A 20,690-nucleotide genomic window follows, 5' to 3' on the forward strand; every position below is an offset into this window, starting at 1 on the left:
GGATCTTTCTGGCCAGGACCAGGAGATTTGTCCACCTACATAGATTCTAATATATCCAACACCACCGCTGATCTGATCTGTTCCCAAGATATCACCATTAACATTCCCAAGTCTTCATGTCTTTCTCCACAATAAACATAGAGGAGAAACGTTCATTGAGAACCTTGCCTATCTGCTGCGGTTCTACACGTACATGCCCTCTTTGGTCCTTGAGGGGCCCTATTCTCTCTCTATCTATTCTTTTTAATATATTAAAGTACTTTTTGGATTTACCCTAATCTTCTCAGCCAAGGCTTTTCACCCTCCTGATGTCCTTCTTCCGTAAACTCCTGTTTGCAGAGATTCCCTTGAACCCAGCTGCCTGTACCTGGGCCATCCCGCCTCCTTTTTCTGGTCAAAGCCTCGATGTCTGTGTAGAGTTCTTTGCCATAGGTGTTGGAACTGAATCCATCCATTTTCTGAAAAGAGATCAGAGACATGCTTCAGGAATAGGAGGATTAATGACCAGGGGAATAGGATTAGGTTAATCAACTCCTTGGGAAAAGTACTAGCCTCACATTCCCAGTTTCAGTGCACATATACTGGATGATACTGTGATTTGCATATTTGCCTCTGTCTGTGTCACAGAAGAGGTGTCCACCATTGTAGGCACCTGTAATAGAAGCTACCATATTAAACTTTCGTACTCATGAGTAACTTTTATTTTAATAAAGACCACAAGAATATAAAACCGTTGGGTCCCGGAAATCCGTGCCTTTTTGTCTAATTTCTACTTTAAGAACAGATACTGACCGAGGATGGTACTCACCTGGTAATTTAGCTATTTCAACACAACCCAATTATGATAACTGTTCATTCTAATTAATCAGTGGTCTCAGCTAATGCGATCATTGCTGTCTTCTACTTCTATATCCTTTTTAACTCATGTTCACTCCATTTGTTATCTTGGTGGAACCCAGCCTGACTGACATGCCACCAGAATTGAAACATTTTGGAATCTCAGTTAATTTATTTGAAGCCAAAGTAATGGGGAAATGGTGCCACTTTATAAGTCGTTACCCTATTTGCTCCCCGGATTCCCTGACAAGAAATAAGGGTTGGGTTAGTTCAGTTGGATTGATGCCTGGGTAGTGATGCCAACAGCATGGATTTGATTCCCACACTGTCTGAGGTAACTTCCAATCCTGCTTCCCTTCGTGTGCTGCTTTGAGAGAGCAGTCCTATGCACCTCTGAGACTATAGTGACGTTTTTTTAACAAAAGAAACTGGATGATTGGGGAATTGGATTATGAATAGCATTGATAGAAATTGGGCTTGTTCTCATTGGACTAGAGGTTCAGTGGTGATATAATTGCTGATTTTATGATTCTAAAGAGATCTGTAATGTTTCATATTGTCCAGATTAGTAGAACTCTGGGACAGAAATTAGGTGAATTGGAAATGAAGTTTTAGAACTATTTCAATGAAGAGAGGTCTGTCTATGGGGAGAAAAGAAACCCACTCGCTTAACCTGCCTATAATCCTTCTGCAGACTCTTTTAAAGAAACAGCAGAGGAAGATAGTGTTGAGTCAATTGAAAATAATGAATTAAGTTTCTTTTAGAAAAGAGCAGTTTAGGATACTATACATGATAAATTGAGACATGCCTGGGTGAGGGTAAAGTACTTGGGAGGAGCTGCTAACTTGAGGCCTCTAAGACGTGAATTCAAGCCCTTGAAACACAGGTCTGTACTTTAACGGACTGACTTTAACTGAACAAGTTGACAATGTTGAGAATAGGGGCAGGAGGAAGAACGTTCATATCGTTGGTATGCCAGAGTGGACGGAAGGCAGTTAGAGTTTTTTGAGAACTGGCTGCCTCGATTCCTTCACTTAGAAGCTGAAGCAAGGCAGGTGAAGATTGAGAGAGCTCATCAGGTTACGGCGCGTAGATTAGGCTTGGACCAGTGCCCTCACCCTGTCCTTGTGCGATTTCATAATTATGGGGCTGAACAAAGAATTATGGAAGCTTCCAGGACCCATGGCTTTAACTCATGAAGGCTCCAGGATTATGTTCTTTCATGACTTATCAATGGCAATGATTCAGAAAAGGAAGTCTTTTGATGAGATCGAGAGAAGGCTAAGGGAACTCTGGATTCATTATACTTTATGGTACCCAATGGTGCTCTGTATTGCTTTCAATGGATCAACACATTCTTGACCCACCAGAGAAGGCGGAAAAATGTTTTGGACACATTAAAGTAGGCTGGATGCTTTGAATATAGACAATCATGTTTCCTTCTTGAAGGAAGTTTTTTGGATTACTTGAGACATGGTTGAGGGCAGCTGAGACAGCATACTTTGATAGACCCTCAATGACTAAGCTACAGAGAATTACAGCACTTCGGTCCATGTTGAATTCCATATTCTCATAGACAGTCAAGAGGGAACTTGATTTTGCAAAACAAAAGCTGTTTGAGCATGGTGATAAGCCAGGCAAATATTTCGCATATCTTGCCAAGAGAAAGAGACCCCCCCCCCCCCCCCAAGCCATTTCCTCAATTAGGACTGGAACCCTTACCTGTGATTCCCAAAAGATTAATGTACAACATTGTGGAAATTTTACCTCAAATTATATCCTGTTGAGAGGGTAGAGGGGTTAAGTTCTTTTTTTCGAAGAACATGGATTGTCCAGGGGTAACCCCTGAACAAACGCCTTGCCTTAATGCCCCTTTGTCAGTGCAGGAGGCTGTGAAGAAGCTTCAGAGCGGAAAGGCACTCAGTGCTGACTGCCTTCCTCGTGAAGTTTATAAAGACATTATAAACATAATGTCAGGGCTGATGCTTAACATGTTCAACGACTTGTATAGTCATGACTGCGTTCCACCATCCTTAAGAGAGGCTAATATCTCGCTTATCCTAAAGAAAGGGAAGACCCTGGAGGATTGTGCTTCTTATAGGCCCATCACATTTTTAAATGTTGATTTCAAAATCCTGTCCTAGACCCTTGCATCAAGGCTGGAAACTGTGCTGCCTTCCATTGTCAAAGAGGCCCAGATGGACTTTATAAAGAGCCACAGATCTTCCAATAATTTTGTTTGAATTATATTGAGTAATCTTCTAACTTGTCAACAACAATCTGTACAGGGACTAGTGATCTCCTTCAATTCAGGAAAGGCATTTGATCGGGTTGAATGGCCATATCTCTTCTATACTTTAGAATGGATTGGTCTGGGCCAAGTTTATATTAAATGGACAAGGCTCCTTTATAGTGATCCTCTGGCCACGGTTCTCTCCAATAGTGTGCGATCCAGTAATTTTAATGTTTTTAGGGGGAGTCGACAAGGCTGTCCCCTTTCACCATTGTTGTTTATGTTAATGATTGAGCCACTGGTGGAAGGACCCTGACACATCTGTCTTAGAAGTGGGATTAAAGTCACAGTAAGATTACATTGTGTCAAATCCAGCTGTATCAGATCAGGTACTCAAACTATGTATCAATTCGTTTGGTCCCTTTACACGCTATAAGATTAATTTTACAAAGTCAGAGGCCATACCTGTGGGAGGTCTTGGGGAAATACCTGATGCCGAGAGTGAATCCCGATTTTTCCCTTTAAATGGTTGCAAGGGGGTTTTCTTTATTTAGGTATATGTCTTTGATCATCTATTTAAGACGAATTTTACCCCACTTGGGTAATGGATTCTGGGTTTAAACTGTGGGCAGCTTGGATGACTTATTTGAGGGAAAAACAATGATGTCCTTTGATCAAATAACTCGTAAGTACGCACTACCTCATAGAAACCTCTTTTTTATTTTCAGACAGTTTTTTTTTTACAGATCAAGGACTTTATTCAAAAAACAATCATACTTCTAACCGACCCTTATAGATCCGATATGGAGAAGAGGGTGCTTAGTGTGAACAACACACTCTCTGTCAACACTCTTTATCATCTGTTGGAGAGCGGCCCCTCGGACCAAACTCGGTGACTTTGAGAGGTCTGGGAGAGAGAGCTAGGGGTTAAGATCTCCTTGGAGTCATGGGAAGATGTTTGTGAAAATACAGGAAGGATTTCAATCTGTAATAGGACCCATGCCTGTGAAGATTATTCATAGTGCCCATCTGGTCCCAGATCTTCTCTCAAAACTCAAAGTGCGATTATCTTCAATATGTCCCAAATGCAGAATGGCTACAGGCACCCTTACTCATTGCTTGTGGTCCTGCCGTAGGCTTCGTACATATTGGAGTGCAGTGTTATGCGTGATGGAGAGGACCTTAGGGACTGAATTGGAGATGGAACCAGTTTCTCTTCCAGGACTGTTCAGGGTGTTTAAACCTCCCTGGGTCTATCAGGTTGGCGTAAGCTAGTCATGGAGCATATCCCTTTAGACTTTCTCATGAGTATAATGCACCAGAAAACTGAGGATTTTCGTAAGAAATGACCGCCTTTTTTGGATTACCTAGATACAGACATATCTGTCACTCTAATAAGGGCTTTTATATAGCCATGATGATCTTGTCTAATAAATCTAATATCCTGAGAGGAAGAATTACGAACATATGAATGTATATTCGTTAATGCTGTTAAAGATCAAGAGCTACTCTTTTGTTCCGCATAGAGATGTACAGCATGGAAGCAACCTTTGGCTCGAACCTATTTATTGTTATTTTTCTTCTGTCTGTTTATTTCCTTTTTTGTTGTGAGTGGGTATGTATGCACATGGGTGTAATCTTGTTCAGTTGGCATTGTTTCTTTGAGTTGTATTGTTCTTGGTGTATTATAATATTAAAAAAATCTTTTCTCAAATTTTTTAAATAGAAACTTCCAGTTTTGTTTACTGTTTGGCAAGATTAATTACATGTAATTCGTGGTTTAGTTGGACTGTAAAGATGTTTTTAAATGTAGTTTATGTCCTTGCATTGTATATGTTTAACTAGAAAAAACATTTTCATGAATATGATGGCCTTCTAGTTTCTAGGTATGCAGTCAACAATTGTTTACATTTCAAATGAGCAGGTTTACATAGTGCACTGAAAGAAGCTCCTCAGACTCCAATATGTTCTCATTTAATATATGATCTTCAATTCAAACTGATCAATTATGCCTATTTGTCTGCAAATGGGTTTGGGAGGGTGATTTTCATAATTCAATTTTACTATTTTATGTGAAATGCTGACAGCTTAGACATAACTACATGTGAATGAATAATACTTGCAAAGTGCTGAGTCACTATGCTGTTACTCCTGTGAAGGAAATTTGAAAGGAAGTGCTTGAGTTGGAGTGGACAATTAGCTCACTGTCTGCTTTCCTTAATTCATTGGAAGCTGATGTGATTACAGTTACTGCTGCCATAGATTCTTGAAGTGGCTGTCAAATTAATAACTGGAACCTTCACCATTTGCACAATTACATAATTGGGTAGTGTTGGTTCTTCTGAGTGCTGACTTGTGTAATGATCTGTTTGCTGCAGTGTTCTTTTTCCCCGTCCTGCTATTAACAAGGTCAATATTTGGTCGCAAGCCAATAAAATCTGTGATCTCTGAGAAAAGCAACAGTTTAGGAGAGAGCGACCTGTAGTTTGATTCCTATAGCCATATTGCTCATTTGGTGATTTGATGTTCCAGGTACCGCTTGTGGTTATACTTTGATAACAAAGTACATATGGAAATGTACATATGGTACATCTATTCAGTTATGTTTTCAGATTAATTCCTTGCAGTATCATCTTAGGCAAGGCTTCAAAATTAATTCTGAAGAGTTTTCAAAGATCTCCAACGCATTTATTTGACATATTCCCTAGTATAAATTCAAGTGAGTTCCCATAAGCACAGCACACCTCACTACATTTCTTTTCTTGCTCCCTTTTATGGGAACTATCATTTTATCCCCACAGATATTAAGCACGAGATTTATGCTGTTCTTTTCTATTATGTTGGTTTTTGGGATTGGAAAGTTTGCAGAAGACATTTGTGAGAATGGTATCAGGAGCTTTATAACCTGAGAAGTGGGAATTATTCTCAATAGAGCAGTAAAGACTGTGGTGATTTAATACCAGTCATTCTGCTATAATGTGTGTTTTGTTAACGCGAATTCGCTATAACACAATTGCCAAGTTGGGGATGGTTGTTAACAGTTGTATAATGTTCAGCACCATTTGTGACTCCTCAGATACTGAAGCTGTCCATGTTCAAATGCAAACAGGATCTGGACAATATCCAGACTTGGGCTGACAAGTGACATACAAATGTCAGACAATGACTATTCCCAATGACGGAGAATGTAACCACCACCTTGACATTCAGTTGCGTCACCTTGAGATTACCATTGACCAGAAACTCAACTGATCTCCCTACATAAATACAGTGGCTACAAAAGCAAGGCAGAGACTAGGAATACTGAGACGAGTAACTCATTCTTCTGACTCCCTCAAGCCTGCTCATTATCTGCAAGGCACAAGTCAGGAGTAAGACGGAATACTCCTCGCTTGCCTGGATGATGCAGCTCTAACAACACTCAAAAAGCTTGACCACCATTCAGGAAAAAGCAGCCCATTTGACTGGCACGTATGCACAAACATCCACTCTCTCCACTACTGGCACTCAGTAGCAACAGTGTGTACAGTCTACAAGATGCACTGCAGTAATTGATCAAAGGTCATTAGATAGCACCACCTTTTATATCCACAACCACTTTCATTTAGATGGGAAAGGGCAGCAGACATATGGGAACCTACCATCTGCAAGTTCCCCTTGAAGCCATTCACTATCCAGACTTGGAAACCATATCACCATTCCTTCAGTGTCATTGAGCCAAAATCTTGGAATTCCCTCCCTAATGGAATTGTGGCTCAACCTACTGCATGTGGACTGCATCTGTTCAAGAAGACAGCTCACCTTCTCAAGGGCAAATAGGGATGGGTAATAAATGCCCATATCCTCTGAATGAATCACAGAATGATTACAGCACAGAATGAGGCCATTCACCCAGTCATACGCAAAGCCAGTCTCCTGTCTTTTCCCTTTTTCGTGCACATTGTTTCTATCTAAATAAGGTGGGACTAGATTGGGTTGGACCGAAGGGTCTGTTTCCATGCTGTACATCTGACTCTTGAATGCCTCAGTTGAACCTGCTTCCACCGCATTTCCAGCCGTTGCATTCGATACCCAAAGTTTTTTTGCTGTGTGAAGAAGTTTGTTTTTCTCATTTCGCCCTTTTTGTTTGTACATCACTTTAAATCTGTGACCTCTCATTCTTTTTGATTTGAGTGGGAATAAATTCCCCAGTGTACACCTTCTATCCAACCCCTTTCCCTCTTCCTGATTCTAATCTTTGGTTCATGTGTCCATAAAAGATTTTGAATATCTCTATCATATCTCCTCTTAATCTTCCCTTCTCCAAAAAGTGCAGACCAATTTCTTCTGTCTACAGAACTGAAGCCCCTTATCCCAAGAACAATTCCCATGAATCTTTTCTGCACTTTCTGTAATGATTCCCATCTACCTGACCTACTTGACCAGAGCCACCAGATGCAAACATTTGGTCTTGAAATTGCTGACATTTGACTTAATCACGAGCAAGTTAGAAACCTCTTTTGCCCTATACAAATTATTCTGGCTTTCCTTAATTCATATTTGGAGAAAATGAATCGATGTCACCAGTTTCCTCATCTCCCCCCTCCTCCACCTTATCCCAGATCCAACCTTCCAACTCAGCACTGCCCTCTTCAAATGTCCCACCTGTCCGTCTTCCTCGCCACCTATCCTTGTCCACCCTCCACTCCGACCTATCAACATCTCCCCCACCTTCATCCATCTATTACATTCCCAGCTACCTTCCCCCCATGCCCCCCCAGCCACACCCCCCTCCCTCGCATTTATCTCTCAGTCCCCTTCAGTACCCCCCACATTCCTGATGAAGAGCTTCTGTTTGATACACCAACTCTCCTCCTCCTTGGATGCTGCCTGACCAACTGTGCTTTTCCAGTGCCACACCTTTCTAATTCACATTTGTTCAGGTGACTGTCAATTTTGTCCAGAGTTACAGTTTCTCAAGGTTTGGAAGCTGACAAATACTATATTCAAAGAATCACTAGAGTTTACTGTGAAATGCAGTTATTTTATGAACATGCAGGATTCTGTACGTTTAAAGATATTCACCTCGGTTTCATAGGAATGGACTTAGACCATTCAGCCATGAAGCTTATTCTACCACTTCGTGAGACCAAAGCTGATCTGTAACCTAATTCCATATCACATTATTTGTTTTAGATTCCTTTTATCTTTGGATAACATATGTCATCCATCTTTGATTTAAATTAGCAATTGGTCAAGATTGAATTGCTGTTTTGTAGAAGAGTTCTAGCTTATCACCATTCTTGTCTGAAACCATCTGATCTTATCTGATCTCAGAAGCTAAGCAGGTTCAGGCCTGGTTCGTACTTGTATGGGGACTGTGTGGAATACCACATGCCATAGGATATTTCTGCTAGCGGTGGCTGCGACATTATCCCCCTCCATCTGTGTTCTTTATTTAGGCCTCTGTAGCACAGTGGTAGCAGACCTACCTCTGGACTGGGAGGTCTGGGTTCAAGTCCTGCCTGCTCCAGAGGTGTGCAATAGCATCTTTGTTGATTAGAAAAATACGATAAATAAAAAATTTAAAGAGAGTTCTAAACTTATACCAGTCTTTGTATTTTCTTCTAATACATTCAGCGTGTTAAATTCAGAAATTATAACCTTGGATGCAGTTTTGCTTTGCTGCCATGGATATTTGTGTCTTACTTTTAGGAAAATTACAGGGAGAGATAATCTATTATAAAAGATTTGATTATTAGTAATTGAACGAGGGGACAGAGTTAACATGAATGTAGGATGGGGAAGTCTTGTTTGATGAACCTGAGTTTCTTCAGGATGTTACTAGAAAAGTCAATAAGTAGATGAAAAGCCTTCTGATAAAGTCCCACGCAGCGTATTAGTGAGCACATTTAAAGCACATGGGATTGGGAGTAATGAACTAGGATTGAGGATGGACAGAAAGCAGGAAATAGCAGTAAGTAGGTCATTTCAGGATGGAAAGCTTTGACAAGAAGAATACCAAAAGGATCATTGCTTTTTCCCTACTGTTGACCATCTGTATTTTGGATCTTGAGTGAATGCAAGATTGCCAAGTTTGCAGATGACACTAAACGTGGGAATTTGATTGCGAGGGGGATAGAGAGAGGTAGGAAGGCAATTTAGACTGACTGAGTGAATGGGCAAGTGCATGGCAGATGGAGTATATTGTGGGGAATTGTGAATTTATCCACTTTGGTAGGAAAAATGAAGGTGCAGAATGTTTCTTAAATTATGCAAGATTGGAAAATGTTTCTGTCCAAAGGGACCTCAATATCCTTGTTCACTAGTCACTAAAATTGCAGCAATGAATGTTAGCCTTATCACAAGAATTTGAGTACAGGATTAAATATGTCATCAATTGTGTAGAACATTTAGATCATGTGCAGTTCTAGTCCCCTTGCCTAATGAAGGATACAGTTGCAAGCAAGGGAGTAATGTGTATGTTTACCAGTTTGATTCTTGGCATGGTGGGAATTTTGAGGGAAGGCCTATATTCTCTAGTTTAAAAGAATAAAAAATTATCTCACAGAAACTTGCAAAGTTCTTAAAGGGATGGACAGAATAGATACAGAAATTGTTTTCCTTACTGGGTAAGAAGAGTTTAGAACCGGGCACACAACCTTAGAATTAAAGACAAGCTATTCAGGACTGAGGTGAGGGGGAACTTTTTCATTCAAAGTGAATTGTTTTTTTTACTTCAGAGAGTTGTACAAGTTCTATCATTAAATAAGTTCAAGGGAGATTGATAGATATCTAGTTACTAGTGACATCAAAAGATATGGGGATAGTATGGCACTAAGGTAGATAATCAGCCATGGTCTAGAAAGGCAGAACAGGCTTGTGGGATTGAATGGCTTGCTCCTGTTCTATGTTCCTCCAGGATTTCCTGATAACAGATTCCTCTTAAGATATTTTAACTGGTAGGCACTCTAACCACAGCTTTTGCTTCTGATATTTACTACAGAAAAGGGAGACTTTGTTGCTCTGGATTTAGGAGGCTCCAGTTTTCGCATTCTACGTGTAAAAGTGTCATGTGAGCGACAGCAGAAGGTGGAGATGGAAACCCAGATCTACCCCACACCAGAGGATATCATGCACGGCAGTGGTGCACGGGTATGGGTTATTGCATTCACTTTTATAAATTTATTTGAAACGTTACTTAAGGGAGAACCACATCGCAGAATAAATTGTCTTCAGTTGTAACATTTCACAGCTAAGTGCCCTTCTTTGAAAAAGCCATCTATTTAATCCCATGCTCTTGTCTAATTAAGTTACTCCTGCATAGTTCAGATAATGATGAAATACACAATTTATACAAAAAATGGAAAGAACTGCAAATGTTGGAAATTTGAGACAAAATCAGAAATTGTTAGAAAATGTCAATGTCTGGCAGCATCAAGTGGAAAGAAATCAGTGTTAATGTTTCAGATGCAGTGACCCTCCATCAGAGCTCCTTCAGAACATAATTTATGCACTTCAATGATATGACTGTCTTTAAAGTGTGTAAATAACAACAGTAATTAAAATTATGCTCATAAGTAGGGAGTCACTTAATAAGGTAGAAGAATCATCAATGTAAAATTGCTGCTGAGAAGTCAAGCTTGAGATGAATTTACACATTTGTTTGAGCATTGAATGATTTGCAGCAGGAAAGTTTGAGACATATCATTGCATCTTTTTAAGGAGAAAAGTAGCTAAATTTTTGAGAGAAAGAAAGACATCAGGAGAGTGTCGGGTTAGTTGTGGATTGCTCTAATACAGAATCAACATTGCCGCCATCGATTTGAAATGACTCCTTGACTGCAAATCATAATTGGCAGCAAGAAAACTAAGAGGCAGAACCTGGGAGGCAAAACCCTCATGCCGTTGACATTTCACAGAAAACCTGTGTGTGCAAGTTTTCTGTTCAGATTTTGAGTCAGCTGAATGAGCGGCGACACAGATAAACTGTTATCACAAGCAACACTTGGCCCAGGAGCATAGTTTCCAACTCGAGCAGCCAGGCAGATCCTTCAGTTCACCTCTGTTCTGATTTAGAATGGTGGAGAGTCCCAGTCTTGACTAATTACTTCTATTTTATAATCAACCCATTGAAAGATATCATCTCATGTCTGGAGTAGATGGGATTTGAACCCGGAAGTAGGGATCCTACTGCTGCACCACGTGATCCCTGCTGATTGATCAGAGCCAAACCCTTTTACTGGGAACAGGAGTTTAATATAGGTGCAAGGCAATGCTTACTGCTTCTAAAAATACAAAATCTGTTCAAAGAAAGAAAGGAGACTCTGTGGGTAAGTGATTCTTCATTTGTATAACAATGTTTTCCAAACTTTCGCTGGTTACAACATTGGTTCGAGCAGCCCTCTGATCTGTTACCTAAACAGTTGCACTTTGTCTGAAAGTTACATGGTTAGTATTTCCGGGTTCAAGTCCTACCTGCTCCAGAGGTGTATAATAACATCTCTGAACAGATTAGAAATACACACTGAGGTGAGGTACTGCAGATGCTGGAGATTAGAGTCAAGATTAGGGTGGTGCTGGAAAATCACAGCAGGTCAGACAGCATCTGAGGAGCAGGAAAATTGATGTTTCAGGTAAAGGCGCTTCATCAGGAATGGTGATGTCTTCCTGATGAGGGGCTTTTGCCTGAAACATCAATTTCCCTGCTCCTGGGATGCTGCCTGAGCTGCTGTGCCTTTCCAGTACCACTCTAATCTAGATTAGAAATACAGGTCATTCTGGTATGATGCTTGTGTTGGCAATGCGAGTCGACTATAACGCGATTGATGAATTGTGGATGTAGTTTAGATAACATGAATTTTCTACTGACATTGGTATAGTGATCTTCGACAGTGCAATTTTCTTTAAGTGGCTTTCTACCATGTACTGATGTACTGATGTTGCACCAGTACGCACTGTACAGGTCAGTTGACCGTGAAGTACATACACCTACATATGATGAGGTAAAGATACAGGCAGAACACTGGTATTTTCTGTTCTATTACTCAGTTGTATAGAGACTAATTATCTTGCTTTGACTGGTCCATTTCAGTGTATGGCTAATTTGGTGCAGGTTTAGGAATGAACAAAACAACCCCTGAATTTAATGATTGTGAAGGTGGTAATGATGGGAACAGCCAGGCAAATGCCCTGTTCAGCTGAAGTTTACTGTTGAGTGCTGGAGCATCTTGCCCCTCTAGATCTTTTCAGCAGCTGGAACTCCCCAACCCTTTACCTCAACAAACAGAGGCTTTGCCCAGCCCAGTATGTGCCTCCCTTTCAGCATACCCTCCTTTTGGGTATGAGTTGGATTACTCTCCCTCAACCTGCAGAACAGCTGGAACTGGTTCCCATGTCTGTAGTGTAAAGGAAACACCCCATAGAATATTAGGTTACAGCACAGGAAGAGGCCATTCATCCCACTGTGCCTGTTCTAGATGAAAATAAAAATACTAGTTATCCATTCTAATTCCAGTTTCCATTACCTTGTCTGTAGCCTTGCAATATATAGCACTTCAGCTATAGATCCAGGTATCTTTTAAAAAGAGCTTACCTAGTGATGCGCAAAATTAACAGAGAAGATTCTTATCAAAAGTTTTAATTGACTTTATTGCCCCAGTCTGGCAGTTAGCAAAAGGAATAGTGCTTGCTTTTGATCAAGCTGACAGTGGCCCTGAATGTTCACAAGCTCTAAGCGTAGACTTGATGTAAGTGGGCATCTAAAGTGCTCTCAACCGTGAATATGCAAGATGAGAAATCGAGCCAACTGACCTGTCTCTTCCAGAAAAGTATGCAATTGGTAATTTTCACAGTACCTCTGCGCCCATCACCCCCCCCCCCCCCCCCCCCCCCCCCCAACCCCAAACACATGTATGTGCGCGCGCACACACATACACACACACATTAGGCTCTGAAGAGATGCATGAGTTTTAATACAGTTTGTTGACGAACCTACTTCCAGTTGGTGTGTTGCAGTCTAAATATTACAATGGAGTTGTATTCCAAGTGTTATCTTGACCAGACAGATAAAAGAAGACACAGAAAACGTACAGAAAAGTGAAGTATCTTGACAGCTCTACTTATGGTCAAACTATCTCCTCTTTCACCACATCTCTTCCAAACAATTATCCTTGCTCCCAAGCTCACCACTTTTTTCCGGTGCTTAAATACCACCACCTAAACCAAATGCCGCCACTTCTTTTCCCCTTGTGTCCCAACTCTAAATCCAGCTCACTGTCCCTCTAATGCAGCGCAGGCTGCCAAATTGCTGTTGGGCCTTCCTCCAGAACATTCCCCACTAATGGAGAGCCAGGCCTATCAACCAGTTGGCTTCCAGGCACAAATCTTATTTACAGGCCTGATCAAAATTCTTCCTCCAGCATTTATAATGTCTATTCTGGTTTAATTTGAGGTTTGTTAGAACTCAAGTTTCCAGCTGTGTCTTTGTAAAATTAAACTTAATATATGTACAAAACCTTGCTCCTCTAACCAACAAAAACACATTGATTATGCTTATATAGATATTTTTAAACCAACTTATTAAATCACTACCAGAAGAATGTGGAAGCTTTTGCGAGAGTGCAGCAGGATGTTGCCTGGTCTCTAGGGGATTGGCTGTGCGGAAAGGTTAAAATGAGCAGGATTATTTTCACTAGAAAGAGGCAGCTGAGGGAAGACCTGATAAAGGTCTCCAGAATTGAGAGGCAAAGATAGCCTGCAACTCTCTGCCCTTTTTCCCAAGGGTGAAGTTTCAATTACAAGGCGGCACAAGTTCAAGGTGAGAGGGGGAATGTCAAGGGAGATGTGTGAGGGAGGTTTTTCATGCAGAGTGTGATAGGAGCCTGAAATATACTGTCAGAAGAGGTGGTGGAAGCAGACACATTGGTGATATTTAAGAGGCATCTGGATGGTTACATGAATAGGGAGGGAGTAGAGGGATATGGACCAAAATACGGGCAGGAGGTTTGTTTTTTTTAGTTTGGTTAAGGCATGATGACCGTCACAGGCTCAGAGAGTAAAAGGCCTGTTCCTGTGATTTACTACTTTGTTCTTATTCTGACATCTTGTGACAGACTTCTGGAACAGGCAGGACTTAAACTTGGGCCTTCTGGCTCAAAGGTGGGGAATACTACCAATGAATCACAAGAGCCATGGTGTCTTACTCCTTTATATTCGTATAGATGAATGCAAAGAATTTTCTAATCAACCTCTTAAATGAGTAAAAATATATTTTCTAAATCTACCTGATCGGAAATGTCATTTCACGCCTTGGGAACAGGTGAGACTTGAATTTGGTTCTGAGTTAGGGAAGTTACCACTCTACGACAAGGGCCCCAGATGAGTACAGAATTTGAGAGTTCTGCCATTCCTCCTGTGACTCTGCTTGGAAATTGTGCAAGTGTCGGCTGATGCAAGGACAAGATCATGTTTGACTCTGATATTTTAATCAACCTGTATAGAGATGTCATTACATACCTCGATCAGGTGGGACTTAAACCTGGGCTTCCTGGCTCAGAGATAGGGACACTATCATTGCACTACAGGAGCCCTAGATAAGTACAGAGAGAGAGATTTTTAATCAACCTGTTCAGAGATGTTATTACACACCTCTGGATCGGGTGGGACTTTAACCTGGCTTTCAGGTGGGAATTCTACCAATGCATTACAAAGGCCCTCTAGATGAGTGCAGAGATGTTATGATACACCTCTGGGACTTGCAGCCTGGCTCTGAAGTAGGGGCACTACTGCTGTGCCACAAGCTTTTTTAGATTGGGACTGCTTTGTATATTTTCTGATCAACCTGTTCAGAGTGTTATGACACGCCTCTGGACTAGGTGGGACATGAACCAAGATCTCCTCATTCAAAGTAGGGACACTACCACTTTGCCTAGAAGAGTACAGTTTTTTTTCCTAAACAATCTGCTCAGGATTACTATCTCTCACCTGTGGAACAGATGGGACTTGCAGAGGTAGGGTACTACCACTGCTTCACAAGCAATACTTAGATCAGTACAGCTAAGTCCTCAATTAATGCCCAATACCTGAGTACAATTAAACACCAAGGCTCCTTCAGTAACACCTTCCAAACCTGTGACTTCTACCATCCAGAAAGATGAGGGCAGCAGACACTTGGGAACATACTGCCTACAAGTTCACTACCAAACCACGCAGCATCCTGGCTCGGAAATATATCACTGTTCCTTCAATGTTGCTGAATCAAAATCCTTCCTAACAGCACGTGTATAACCCTATGGAAGATTAGGGTTGAAGACAACAACTCATTAGGGCAAATAGAAATGAGCAGTAAATGCTGTCAAGACAACAACACCCATAATGTAGGAAATAACAAAAGAACACACAATTAAATCAGGAATTGAATATTAGAGATAAATCATATGCAGTAAGCAAAATTAAGATTGAAAGAAAGTGATGGACCTAGAAGAGATAGTAAAAGCAAACAGTAAATTTTAAAATATAACCATTATTTCCTTTTAACATTTAAAATTCTGATTATATTATCAATGAGTGAAACTTCATACTCCATAGAATTGAAGCTTGGAAATACTTTTCACTATGACTTACCATGTTGTTAAAAATTCACTTACACCTGAATGCCCCAATTCTAATCTTTTGTGGAGAGTTTAAAGAGGAGATGGTGGATAAATATTGACTTCTATTGACTATTGAATTCTATTGACTTCAGTTTTGATTTGAGAGCTACTGTTAATAGGACTGCTTGTGGAGAATTTGTCTATCCCACACATTCAGCACTTTCAAAAGATGTTTTTTAGATTAGATTACTTACAGTGGAAACAGGCCCTTCGGCCCAACAAGTCCACACTGACCCGCCGAAGCGCAACCCACCCAGACCCATTCCCCTACATTTACCCCTTCACCTAACACTACGGACAATTTAGCATGGCCAGTTTACCTAACCTGCACATTTTTGGACTATGGGACGAAACCGGAGCACCCGGAGGAAACCCACACAGACACGGGGAGAATGTACAAACTCCACACAGACAGTCGCCTGAGGTGGGAATTGAACCCGGGTCTCTGGTGCTGTGAGGCAGCAGTGCTAACCACTGTGCCACCGTGCGCCCACAGTGCCTTAGTATTAGTATTTTCCTAAATAGGAGGAAATTATGAATTATCACAACACTGGACTAGTAATTCAGAACCTCTGGCTAATTTTCTGGGATCATGAGTTCAAATCTCGCCATGGCAAAATTTGCGTACAATGAAAGTCCAGAACAAAAAGCTAGCCTGATAGCGGCCATGTAGCCACTGTTGACTATTATAAAAATCTACCTGGTTCGCTTTGGGGAAGGAAATCTTCCACCCTTAACCAAACCTGACCTAAATGCAACTGCAGACTCTCATCTCTTTTGGGTTAATTGGCATGGGAAATAAAGATTGGCTTAAGCAATGGCACCCATATTCACTGTTCCTTCAACAACACATTATGAACCTGAATGAAATAAAAACCTGGGTCATTTGTTTCAATTGCAATACTATATTTACTTCACTTTAAAAAAAAATCTTTGATATGTTAGCTTCTAATTAGATGCTGGAAACCAGAGAAATGCTTAGCAAAATAAAGTATATTGTGAAGGAAATTCTAATCTCTACCTTTGGCCCATGTGCAATTGTGACCCTTTAGCCACTTCAAATATTCGACTCAAAATAAAAGGAATTGTTAAATACTGTTGCACAATTTGATGACAGCGTGTAAGACAAGAGAAAATTGTTGTTGTAAAGTCATATTTTGTTTCACCTTCTGCCGTACAGCTTTTTGACCATGTTGCTGAATGCCTGGGAGATTTCATTGAGAAACAAGAAATCAAGGATAAAAAGCTTCCACTTGGCTTCACCTTTTCCTTTCCTTGCAGACAGAGCAAACTGGATGAGGTGAGAGTGAATGGACAATAGACAAAGTATTTAGCAAAGTACGGTGTTCAAAATGGAACTTAATTGTAGCTATTATTTTTATAGTACACTTTATTTATCAATTGCAAAGCTTTATTTCATTTAATTTTAAAAACCAAATCTTTGACTCTGGATTTATAATTAATTGGTGGAAACTGGAGCAATCCTTTACACAGAAGTTATTATATATATATATATATAAATAAAAAATAGAGAAAGAAATTATAATCTTTATTTTTGCGAATCAAATAACTAATACCTGACAAATTTATTTGAATTCTTTTGAGGAGATAACAAGTAGGATAATTAAAGGTGAAGTAGTTGATTTAATATATTTGGATTTTCAGAGGGCCTTTGATATGGTACCAGTTAAGCTAAGAGTCCATGGTTTTGAACATAGTATATGAGCACAGAAGATGGTGAACTAATAGCCAGAGTTGGGATAAGGGATGCATTTTCAGCAATCTGTACACTATTTACAATATACCAATGTTCTCTAAGGTCTCCCCCATGAATCTTGACCTTTTGGAGGTTTGCTCCACAAAGCCAGGCCAGGTTAGTGGAGCACTTTGGCCTTGCTGATAGTCAGGGTGAGACCCATGCTCTCATACCTCCGTAAAAGTGTGGCTGGTGATCTGGAGTTCATCCTCTGAGTTTGTACATAAGCAAGCATCATCTGTGTATTGCAGCTTGATGACGCTGGGTTGACTTTGGGTTTGACTTGAAGACAGCAGAGATGAAATAATTTCCCACTGGTTCTGTAAGTGAGCTCCATTCCAGTGGGGACTTTCTGGGCAGTGATTTGAAGCGTGCCAGCAAGGTTGATTGAGAACAGATCAAATAAACTGTTTTTATAGCCTTGCCACTCTTACTCCTGCCATCCTCAGCAACAGAGCCAACTGTGATGAAACAAGTTCAGCTGTTGCTACTTTCCTTTTGGGTGGTCATTACCCCCATCAGTATTTGAAATGGTATAGCTATCTTGCAGCAGTATGGTCAGAGCAGCTTCCACTGCCTGTCCAGTCTGCTTTCTCCACCTAGTGGTCATCCATTCCCTTCCTGCCTGCAATGTGACCACTTTCCTGTATGTGCTATCCATGATAATGTTAGCCTTGTGGATGCTGTACAGTGTCACCCTGCTGCTCCAGCTCAGAGTTCCGGTTTCCAGGAACTGCAACTGGGAACACTTCTGCAGATATTCTGGTCCCAGGTACTGGAGGTGTGTTTGACTTCCCACATAGACCAGGAGGAGCACTACACTGCTTTGAGCTCTCTGTCCTTAACTTACGGCATTATGTTAAACCCTTAAGATTGTCTGTAAAATCAAGAAAAGTTAATTCTCATAGGGTCCTTCACTAGACATCTTGCTATTGCACTTACAAATTATAAACTCAAAATAAATAAAGACCTCACAAAATTTGAGCAGTATAAAGACTCACCCGGACTTTATTCACCTAATCAGCTGCTTTCTCAAGCCTGACTTCACTTTTCGACGTACCCCAGGCTGCCTTGCTGGGGAGCTCTTCCAAAATAGAAGATGAGCCACAGCAGCTGCTGCCACTGTCTGAACCTTGAAGATTCATGCATAAGACTCAAGGGATCACTTCTTACCTGCTTCAAACTGCCTGTCACCATTGTTCACAATCATCAACCTTTCCTTCTGTTTTTTCAAATGATGGTAATCATGGTTTCTCCAGCACCCTCCCGTTGATGGTCATTCTGGAGGGGAGAGCAAACAGCCTGTGGTTGTGATATATGCCAGTACTAATCACAAGCTAAAAACAAAATTGGATGAGGTCCTAAAAGCAGAATATAGAGAACAGGGAAGAAAGTTGAAAAGTAGGACCTTTGAAGGTAGTTATCTTGGGATGGTGTGAGGGAAAGGGTTTCAGATTTGTGGGGCATTGGGACTGGTTCTGAGGGATGTGGGATGTGTACAAACTGGATGGGTTACACCTGGACAGGACCAAGACTGATGTCCTTGAGGTGGTATTTGGTAGAGTGGTTGGGAGGGTTTAAATTAGAGTGGTAGGGGGATGGGAACCAGAGGAGTAGGGCAGTAGATGCAGAAATTGAGGGAGAGGTAGAAACCAAGGCAATTATGACTAAGAACAGGAAGAGGCAGGGAAACACTGCTGAAAAGAGCAGGGGAGGCAGTCTCTGAAATACATGTTTCAATGTGAGAACTATAACAGGCAAGGTAAATGAGCTCAGAGCTTTGGTTAGTACTTGGCACTGTGACATTATCACGATTATGGAGACTGAAAGAGGGACCAAACTGGCAGGTGAATGTCCCAGAATTTAGATGTCTCTGGTGTGGTAGACAGGGATATAAAAGGTGTGGGGGTGTTGCATTACTGGTAAAGGAGTATCTCACATCAGGGAGAATACATCAAAGGACTCATGCGGCAAGGCAATATGGGTTGAATTCAGGAATAGGAACAGTGAAATACTAGGGTATACTACAGGCCTCCCAACAGCCAGTGGGAGATAGAGGAGAGAACATGTAGACTGATTTTAGAAAGATTTTAAAAGAGCAGGGTTGTGGTGGTGGGTGATTTTTAACTTCCCTATGTTGACTGGGACTCGCTTTATGCCCAGGAGTTTTGATGGGGCAGAATTTGTAAGGACCATTCAGGAGAATTTCTTGGCACAATATGTAAACAATCCAACCAAGGAAGATGTTATACTGGATCCAGTTTTGAGAAATGAGCCTGGCCAAGTGAGTGAGGTTTCAGTGGGTGAGCATCTTGGGCATAGTCACCATAATACTGAGAGTTTTAGGATACCCCCTGAATAGGGATAACAGCAGTCCTTGGGTGAAGGTGTTAAATGGAGGAAAGCAAACTACAACAATATTAAGCAGAAACAGGAGAAGTTTGATTGGAGACAGCTGTTTGAATGTCCACATCGGACATGTGGGAGTATTTCAAATGGCAGCTGATAAGAGTTCAGGACCGGTATGTTCTTGCAAGAATGAAGGATAGGTGTGGCAACCTATGTGAAACTTGGATGACCAGGGATGTTATGACCTTGGTCAAAAGGAAAAGACAGTTATATGTAAGATCTGGGAGGATGGGAACTGACATACAGCCAAAGAAAGACCCCACTTTGGGACAACACACTCCTAAGGACAGGCAGATCAAAGACACGCACAGAAATTCTTAGAGGAATTCTAACCAGAACTCCATCAATAAACACATTGACTTAGAGATCCTTACTACTTTCCCTTGAAAAATAAAATGGAAATGGCATTATCCACGTTAAAAAACCAAGACTTATAAACAGAGAGGTGGGACATACCACCAGTCCTTCACCAGAGATTCTTACTGATGAAGTTACCTAGTATGGTGACAAAATGTCTGAAAACAAACCTTCAAGCTCAGTGAGCTGATCATCAACCTGAGCTACAAATCTTCTCAAAAAAAGCCCCTCAGTAGTTAGCGGGAGATTAGGAGCAAATATGTCAGGAGATCTCAGATAGCTGCAAGAATAATAGGGTTGTAATAATAGGGGATTTTAACTTTTCTAACATTGTCTGGGATCGCCATAGTTTTAAGGGCTTGGATGGAGAGAAATTTAAGTGTGTTCAGACAGAATTTCCCATGCAATGTGTAGAAGGTCCTACTAGAGACGAGGCAAAACCTGATCTCCTCTTGGGAAATAGGG

At 41.0% G+C, this 20,690-nt stretch overlaps 1 protein-coding gene across 1 annotated transcript in view; it reads left to right on the plus strand.

The window, feature by feature from the left end:
* Nucleotides 1-20,690, plus strand: part of hk1 (hexokinase 1) — a 113,210-nt gene that overhangs the window by 32,113 nt on the left and 60,407 nt on the right. The window contains exons 3-4 of the mRNA XM_060841824.1: nt 10,057-10,205; nt 16,884-17,003. Coding sequence (XP_060697807.1) covers nt 10,057-10,205; nt 16,884-17,003 — 269 coding nt within the window. The remainder of the gene's footprint in view (nt 1-10,056; nt 10,206-16,883; nt 17,004-20,690) is intronic.

This window comes from Hemiscyllium ocellatum, chromosome 22, assembly GCF_020745735.1.
Source record: "Hemiscyllium ocellatum isolate sHemOce1 chromosome 22, sHemOce1.pat.X.cur, whole genome shotgun sequence".
NCBI lineage: Eukaryota > Metazoa > Chordata > Chondrichthyes > Orectolobiformes > Hemiscylliidae > Hemiscyllium > Hemiscyllium ocellatum.